Genomic DNA, 9,407 nt, shown 5'->3' on the forward strand with positions numbered 1-9,407 from the left:
TTTCTCTTAAAAACATTGTTGTTGGGTGTCACGTGGTGAATGAGGGGGTCATGTGATCGCAGTCTCACCCGGAACTCGGTCGCATGGTGCATGGTTGACTGTTTACAGCCCTGAAACTGTATGCAGAAGATGAAAATGCTGCTTTAAGACAACATTTAGAGGACAGTAATGATATCAGTATTTCCGTTTTTAGGCGTCGGATGAACGTTAAATACACAGAAGCGTTTGTCTGCTAGGAATAAGTAGTGAGAGCACATTTAATATTTGATAGAGCGTTGTTTACATGCAACAAGACTCTCCACAACATCTCTGACATAATGAGAGAAACGCTGATTTTCATTCTGCTGACTGGATTAATCGCTATAGTAAGAGGTGTGTTTATTAAGTCAATGTAATCAGATAAATAATATGGGAGATATGTTGATCTGCTGTTTTATTTGTATCTGTCTACTTGTTTGTGTCGCTTCGGTTCATGTGTCCAGCTGACGACTGTCAAGCACTGAATTTCGGTCATGGTTCGGTTGTGTGCGTGTGCAATGCGACATACTGCGACTCGGTGGGCCGGACTGGGTTGCCAGATCCCGGTCAGTTCTTGTCATATGTTAGCAGTAAAACTGGCAGCAGACTCGTGAAGAGTCAAGGCCAGTTCCAGAAGAACAGCACAGGTGCAGGTGAGTGTTTAAAAATATCAGTATGAGTCATGTCAATGCAAAACCATAAGACTTCTGTTCATCTTTTGCAACACAAATTACGATATTTTTTTCCTATCTGTTGAAAGTCAACCAAACTTTTAAGCATCAAAAAGAACTAAAGGAGTTTAAAAAGTCCAAATCCATATGAATCGACCGGTTTAATCCAAGTATTACTGAAGAGACACCATAGCTTTATAATAAACGATTTAATTTAGGCTTCACATACTGATATAGTCATTGATGATAAGAAGCATTATTTATAATTAACCACCAATAACATTTGATAATAGAGTGCCAAATCCGCATATTAGAATGATTTCTGAAGGATCATGTGACACTGAAGACTGAAGTAAAATTCAGCTTTGCCATCACAGGAATACATAAAATAATTAAAAATATTAGAACAGTAAAGACAAAATTGCTCTGTTTGCTGTGGAGTCAAGACATTTGCAAATATGATTAAAAGATGAATATGAGACAAAACTACAGAATGTCACATTTTATTATTAGACGTTTCAACACATATATGTTTTACCAAATAAAAAGAACAGCACTTTTAGAGTTCATCCCACTCATTGATGCGAGCATAAGTATTGGGACAGTTGAACATAAGGCAGATATAAAAGATTAAAAGCTAGTTGCAGATCCCTTGTGCACTATCACAGCAGTGAGTCTGTGACCCATAGACATCACCAGACTCTTGCTCTCATCGTTTGAAATACTTTTCCCAGCCTTTAATGCAGCCAATTTCAATTGTTGCTTGTTTTGGGGAGTCTCTGCCTTTACTCTCCTCTTCAGCTGGTGAAATTCATGTTCAATCGGATTTAAATCTGGAGATTGACTTGGGCAATTTAAGACTTTTCATTTCTTTGCCCTGATAAACTCCTTGACTGAACTGGCAGGGTGTTTTGGGTCATTGTCCTGATGCGATATGAAGCATTTCCCAATGAATCTGGTGGCATTTTCTTGAATATCGGTAGGCAAGATGGTTTTGTACCCTTCCAAATTCATTCTGCTACTGTCATCATACATTAAGTCATCAGTAAAGTTGAGAGGGCCTGCTCCAGAGGCAGCCATGCATGCCCATGCCATGACACCACCTCCACCATGCTTTACAGATGAGGCTGTATGCTTGGGATCATTGCAGTTCCCTTTTTTCTCCACATATTTGCTTTCCCATCACTTAGATAAAGGTTCATCTTTGTCTCATCGGTCCATAAACACAGTTCCAAAACTCTTCTGGCTCACCTTTGTGCTTTTTTGCAAACTCTAATCTTGCCTTTCTATTTTTGGAGCTGGTCAGAGGTTTGTATCTTGCTGTGTAGCATCTGTTATTCTGTGTCAAAGTCTCCTGAGGACAGTAGATTGTCAGAGCATCACCCAGCTTTCTGGAAGTTGTTGGTGATTTTACAGACACGTCTTTTAGGGTTAATTTTCACAGCTTTTATGATTTGTCTGTCATCAACTACTGTTGTTTTCTCAGCCGATCAGGTAGTTGTTGGTTGCTGGTGTCTCTGGTGGTTTCTAAACTCTTGATTTCTCCATGCCCTTTGTTTTTGCAATAGCTCTAACTGACTTCCTCTTTTCTTTTAGCATCCAAATTGCTTGCTTTTCTCTCAAAGTCAGCTCCCTCGTTTTCATCCTGGTTTGTGTGTGTCATCATCAAATGCAAGATTCAGAATGCAGAAGTAATGGATATAACTGATACACATTCCTGCTTTTAATATCTGAAGAATTAATGCAACAGGACACAGCTGATCACTTAGAAAGACCTGTGAGGCAACTGTCCCAATACTTCTGCTCACATCAGACAGAGTGATGAAACTCTAAAAGTGCTGAACTTCTTAGCTGGTAAAACATCTATGTGTTAGTCACCCAATAATAAAATGTGACATTCTGTAGTTTTGTCTCATATTCATCTTTTAATCATATTTGTAAATGTCTTGACTCCACAGCCAACAGAGCAATTTTGTCTTTACTGTTCCAAGACATTTGCAAATATGATTAAAAGATGAATATGAGACAAAACTACAGAATGTCACATTTTATTATTAGACGTTTCAACACATATATGTTTTACCAAATAAAAAGAACAGCACTTTTAGAGTTCATCCCACTCATTGATGCGAGCATAAGTATTGGGACAGTTGAACATAAGGCAGATATAAAAGATTAAAAGCTAGTTGCAGATCCCTTGTGCACTATCACAGCAGTGAGTCTGTGACCCATAGACATCACCAGACTCTTGCTCTCATCGTTTGAAATACTTTTCCCAGCCTTTAATGCAGCCAATTTCAATTGTTGCTTGTTTTGGGGAGTCTCTGCCTTTACTCTCCTCTTCAGCTGGTGAAATTCATGTTCAATCGGATTTAAATCTGGAGATTGACTTGGGCAATTTAAGACTTTTCATTTCTTTGCCCTGATAAACTCCTTGACTGAACTGGCAGGGTGTTTTGGGTCATTGTCCTGATGCAATATGAAGCACTTCCCAATGAATCTGGTGGCATTTTCTTGAATATTGGTAGGCAAGATGGTTTTGTACCCTTCCAAATTCATTCTGCTACTGTCATCATACATTAAGTCATCAGTAAAGTTGAGAGGGCCTGCTCCAGAGGCAGCCATGCATGCCCATGCCATGACACCACCTCCACCATGCTTTACAGATGAGGCTGTATGCTTGGGATCATTGCAGTTCCCTTTTTTCTCCACATATTTGCTTTCCCATCACTTAGATAAAGGTTCATCTTTGTCTCATCGGTCCATAAACACAGTTCCAAAACTCTTCTGGCTCACCTTTGTGCTTTTTTGCAAACTCTAATCTTGCCTTTCTATTTTTGGAGCTGGTCAGAGGTTTGTATCTTGCTGTGTAGCATCTGTTATTCTGTGTCAAAGTCTCCTGAGGACAGTAGATTGTCAGAGCATCACCCAGCTTTCTGGAAGTTGTTAGTGATTTTACAGACACGTCTTTTAGGGTTAATTTTCACAGCTTTTATGATTTGTCTGTCATCAACGACTGTTGTTTTCTCAGCCGATCAGGTAGTTGTTGGTTGCTGGTGTCTCTGGTGGTTTCTAAACTCTTGATTTCTCCATGCCCTTTGTTTTTGCAATAGCTCTAACTGACTTCCTCTTTTCTTTTAGCATCCAAATTGCTTGCTTTTCTCTCAAAGTCAGCTCCCTCGTTTTCATCCTGGTTTGTGTGTGTCATCATCAAATGCAAGATTCAGAATGCAGAAGTAATGGATATAACTGATACACATTCCCTGCTTTTAATATCTGAAGAATTAATGCAACAGGACACAGCTGATCACTTAGAAAGACCTGTGAGGCAACTGTCCCAATACTTCTGCTCACATCAGACAGAGTGATGAAACTCTAAAAGTGCTGAACTTCTTAGCTGGTAAAACATCTATGTGTTAGTCACCCAATAATAAAATGTGACATTCTGTAGTTTTGTCTCATATTCATCTTTTAATCATATTTGTAAATGTCTTGACTCCACAGCCAACAGAGCAATTTTGTCTTTACTGTTCCAATACTTTTGGAGAGCACTGTATATTAAATTAGAAAACAGTTATTTTAAATTATAATATTATTTTAAAATATTACTTTTTTGTTTCAGCCTTATTGAACATGAGACTTCTTTCACAAACATTAAAAAAGCTTAATTATTCCAAACTTGTGACAGCTAATGTACAGTATATGTAATTTTTATTTAGGCATCACATCAAAATTGTATAATTTTACATTTTGTCATTAGTCTTTTTATACAGAGTGGGAAGAAAAGTAGAGAAAGTCGTATTATATATCCAATCAAACCCCTGAACCGCTCTCTTTTTATCTCCTCAATCTCAGCTCTCAGAATCACTCTGAATCCCAGTCAGAAATATCAGCGCATTAAAGGATTCGGGGGAGCCATGACAGATGCAGCAGCTATGAATATTCTGTCCCTGTCCTCTGGAGCTCAGGACCAGCTGCTCAGACAGTACTTCTCCCCAGATGGTGAGAGGGACAGAGATTGGGAAACAGAAAAGAATATAGGTTCAGCAGTCTGAGTTCTGAATGGTGCACATCCCTGTCTGTCACAGGTATAGAGTACCGTTTCGTGAGAGTGCCGATGGCCAGTTGTGATTTCTCAACTCGCCTCTACACATACGCTGACACTCCAGAAGACTACGATCTCCAGAACTTCACCCTGGCTGAAGAGGATATTCACATGAAGGTATCATACACAAACAAAAACACACCATCACAGTTACAGGTGTGCGATTCTAACAAAAAATCTTGTGTCTTGATATTTTGGAGGATTTTGTTGATGATAAAAATTAGGCAGTGCTGGAATTTTGCTGGTTTAGGCCTGTTTTAGACAGTTGACCTCCTAAAGCTTTTCATATTGTTTTTATTTTGCACATTGGTTAGTTCACAGCAATTAACATCTAAGTGACAGAAATAAACTTTTCCATTAAGGTGCAATTTTTAATTTTATGGGGCACTTTTATCTTTATAAGGGCAATTTATTTCTAAAGGTATTAAATGTTTAATTAATCATACTTAATCTGTACAATAAGACTCTCTAGTGTCTTAAAATATGAAATAATCTAAAAAATATATTGATATGAAATTTAAACTGCAAAGTGGTGGTGGCAGGTCCCTGTATATCTTTTGTGAGATTCTTACATTTAATGAATAAATTCAATCAGAATAATAAAACAACTTAGAATAATACGAGATATAGCGCAAAACTTTGAAAATTGAAATATGAAATTATTAAAAATATATACTTTTATTTTTAAATATGAAACTAAAACTGTTAGTATATGGCAGCATGAGTGATAACGGCTGATTAATTCAGAAAAGAAGCCAGTGGCTTTTTATGAATGGTCATTGAATCGTTCACTCAATCGATTCATAGATTCATTCAGTAATGAACACTGCTGTGATATGCAACAGTTTTGCTCCAGCTTTGTTAGGAACTATTTTCATTGGCATTCTAAGTGCGTTCTAATAGGCTACACCACAGCCAATGCGTGGACTCTCAAGATTTTGTTTGGTTTTTGAAAAGTGAGCAACATACTCAATATCTGCTCACGCATTGTTAAAAGAACAATTACAGTATTTTTGTAGACCATGCATTTTGCACACCCCTAATCACAATACCACAGATGTCACACTCTGATTCATGTCATCTTTCTCTCCCAGATTCCCCTGCTGCAGCGGGCACAGGCTCTCTCTGCTCAGCCTCTCAATCTGTTTGCCAGTGCCTGGAGCGCCCCCGCCTGGTTGAAGACCAATGGTGCACTGATTGGCAAAGGCTCCCTCAAAGGCAAGCCAGGAGGCAAAGAGCATAAGACCTGGGCCCAGTACTACATTAGGTGCATAAAGGAACCTAAAACTGTATTTAAATACCAATATCTTAATTACAACATTTCCAGCCTTTTTAACTTTTTAATAAGGCCTTTTACCTGTCCTGTTCAGATTTCTAGAGGAATATGGGAAATATAATCTTTCATTCTGGGGGTTGACATCAGGAAACGAGCCCACTGCAGGCGAACTTACAAATTACAGTTTTCAGGCTTTGGGTTTTACTCCGGAGACACAGCGTGACTGGATCGCCCTGGATCTGGGTCCAGGACTCCATTCCTCATCCTTTCCCCAGACCCGCCTTATGATCCTCGATGACAACCGACTTCTGCTTCCACACTGGCCCAAAGTGGTAAGTGAGGAGAGTGGACTAAAAGAAGGATGGGAGGATGTTCATGAAGACGCAGGTGGTGGCAAAACTCCATTCATCTCTGTCTCTCCACCTCTCTTCCCTGTTGTAGGTTCTGAGTGACATACAAGCGGCACGCTATATCCACGGGATTGGTTTTCACTGGTATCTGAACAACCTTGCGCCACCTGACATAACCCTGACAACCACGCACCACCTCTACCCAGAGTACTTCCTGTTTGCAACCGAGGCGTGTGCTGGGTGGAGTCCGCTGGATCGTGGGGTGCGTCTGGGCAGCTGGGACAGAGCAGAAGACTACGCACATGACATCATACAGGTACACAGTGTATTTGAAATGTAAAAAATGATTATTTACTTTATACAGTGGTGGCCAAAATCGTTAGAACACTGGGCATATTTAAGCGGTTTCAGTTGTTTTTGTTGAATTGGCCATTACAAAACCCATAAAATGAACTATTGCCGGAACTACCTGCGACGGAAGGAATCTGCTGGAACATTGAAAATGATGGACTGGCCATCTCAAAGTCCAGACCTCAACCCCATCGAGCAGATTTGGGGCGAGTTGGAAAATAAACTGGAGAGATCTATTGTACATTCATAGGAAAGCCTTTGGCTTGAGTTGCAGAAGGCATGGGATAACATTAGTGTTGAAGTTCTCTCTCAGGAAATATATTGACACTATGCCAGAGAGATGTGCTACAAAGATGGACATACCAAATATTAAAAGTTAAAAGTGGATAAAAACAGTACGACTCACTTCATCTTTGTTTGCTCAGAGCAACCATCTGCATGTTTCATGAACATAATGGAGGCAAAAAAGGTCAATATTTTCAGATCTGTCAGGTGTTCTTACAATTTTGGCCACCACTGTATAATAACAATATATGTAAATAAAATAAAATATTTAAGAGATAATGTATATCACCCCCGACAAGGTGATCTTGTATCGCCCTGAAGGGGATTATTTTGCAATAACACCCAGGTGGATGTACATTATCCCACTTATTACACAGCTACTTCCCACATAAGTAAATAATTGGACACAAAATATTTATTTGAATTGAAATGAAACACTTCCGTGAAGAAAAAAGTAGTTAGTGGCTTTTTGCCAAAACAAATGAACAAGTTCAAATTAGACAAACATTTAAGGGATATGGTACAGTCATACCACTTATTACACAGCTTTTCACCTCATAAATAATTATAGGGACAGGAGATATTGATTTGTAACTGCTTTAAAATATAACCTATTTATTATGTTTTTACAACTGATGACAATAACAGAAATGTAAGATGGCAGCAGCTGCGTTAAAATGAAACGAGAGAGTGAGTCTGTGATACCTGGATGAGCAGTATGTTATTATTCAGCATTGCTATTGGGCAATAACACACCTCCAAATGTAGTAATGTAGTGACAGATCAATCAATAATATTATGTGTAAAAAAAAATATATATATATATGTATGTATATATACTGCATAATAATGGTGTTAATTTTAAGAGTTTAGACTCAGAAGGAAATATAAAATTATACATATTAAATATATATTATTATTTAATAAAGGGTTACATGTGGAGTTTATGAAATATAATTATTATACTTATTTAATTATATATATATATATATATATATACATATACCTTTCCCACCTCATCTCTTTTGTTTCCCTTAAAAGGATTATAAAATATATTTTTAGGCAAAATTTTGTGGGGCCACTAATATACACTATATTTTTGTGCACATATACAAAGTGGTTGCAATATAATGTTCAGTGTAATGATTTAAAAATGATTATATAATGTACCTTCTCTTTATTTAGGACCTGAATAACTATGTGACTGGCTGGACAGACTGGAACTTGGCCCTTAATCAGGATGGAGGGCCAAACTGGGTTAAGAACTTTGTGGACAGCCCAATTATTGTGGACTCAAGTAAAGACGTCTTCTACAAGCAGCCCACCTTCTACAGCATGGCCCACTTCAGGTAAAACTCATTCAAGGCACCGTTAACAGTGACAAGATTCAGCTCTTGGACAAAAATGGTTTCTAAAGATTAAATATAGCTTTCACTAGCGTACTTGTTTACAGCTAAACAGCTATTACTATCATTTAATTTAATTAAACATAGGCAAGCAAGTATACACTTGACATTTTTCCATCATACTTGGGTTGTGTAAATCTACACATTATTTTATAAGTCTTAGTTATATAATCCAAATACCGCATTCTTCAAAACAACATGTAGATCTGTATCTTAGCTGAGCATCTGAGTAACTTTTTGTGCCTGACAGCAAGTTCCTGTGGGAGGGGTCACAGAGAGTGGGCGTGTCCTTCAGTCAGTACACCAGCCTGGAAATTTCTGCCTATATCAGACCTGATGCCTCAGCAGTGCTAATCATTCTCAACAGGTAAAAAAATGTGATCGATGTTTACGCTCAACTGGTGTTGTTACATCAGTTCAGGTGTATATAACATGTTATGAAATTGCAGGTCTGAAGAAGAGGTGCAGTTTGAAGTTTGGGATCAAACGCTGGGCTTTCTGCCAGGAAGTGCTCCACCTCACTCCATCCTCACACTACTGTGGAGCAGACGCTGAACGGCTGTACCAAACACTGCATCAATAATCCACATATGCACCTTAACGAGTAACTCAAACCATTTCAGTCCAGCTTTAAGCCAGTAACATTTCAAATGACTGCAGCAACCATGATTACAAAGAAATCATTTCACTAGATTCAATGGTGGTTTTTAATCTATCCATTTCACTTGATAAGCTGTTTTGGTGCATGGCAGTCAAAAGATGATTTATGGGACAATTATCAATTTTAAAGGCAATAAAGAAAAATAACGTGATTGAGTCATGTTTTAACAAGTAATGCAAACATTCCTGGAAAAGCTTGATGTATAAAATTCCTTGCACTGAACACACTAAGAATTAAAAAGACGCAATAAACGCAACTTGTCACAGCCATATCTTCTGAGAATG

The 9,407-nt window shown here is 38.2% G+C and overlaps 1 protein-coding gene across 1 annotated transcript; it reads left to right on the top strand.

Annotated features, from left to right (window-relative positions):
- Positions 1–74: 74 nt before the first annotated feature.
- On the top strand, positions 75–9,394 carry gba1 (glucosylceramidase beta 1). The gene is made up of 10 exons (XM_058746272.1): positions 75–372; positions 483–671; positions 4,545–4,691; positions 4,778–4,911; positions 5,889–6,061; positions 6,165–6,402; positions 6,512–6,736; positions 8,242–8,405; positions 8,713–8,829; positions 8,912–9,394. The coding sequence occupies exons 1-10, from the start codon at positions 318–320 to the stop codon at positions 9,015–9,017; spliced, it is 1,548 nt and encodes a 515-aa protein (XP_058602255.1). The 5' UTR covers positions 75–317; the 3' UTR covers positions 9,018–9,394.
- Positions 9,395–9,407: the final 13 nt, after the last annotated feature.

This window comes from Onychostoma macrolepis, chromosome 16 (assembly GCF_012432095.1).
Source record: "Onychostoma macrolepis isolate SWU-2019 chromosome 16, ASM1243209v1, whole genome shotgun sequence".
Classification (NCBI taxonomy): Eukaryota; Metazoa; Chordata; class Actinopteri; order Cypriniformes; family Cyprinidae; genus Onychostoma; species Onychostoma macrolepis.

Coding starts and splice junctions, on each gene's coding strand:
- gba1 (XM_058746272.1), top strand. CDS start 318: ATGAGAGAAACGCTGATTTTCATTCTGCTGACTGGATTAATCGCTATA. Junction 6,062..6,164: donor TGGGCCCAGTACTACATTAG/GTGCATAAAGGA, acceptor TGTCCTGTTCAG/ATTTCTAGAGGAATATGGGA. Junction 8,406..8,712: donor TACAGCATGGCCCACTTCAG/GTAAAACTCATT, acceptor TGTGCCTGACAG/CAAGTTCCTGTGGGAGGGGT.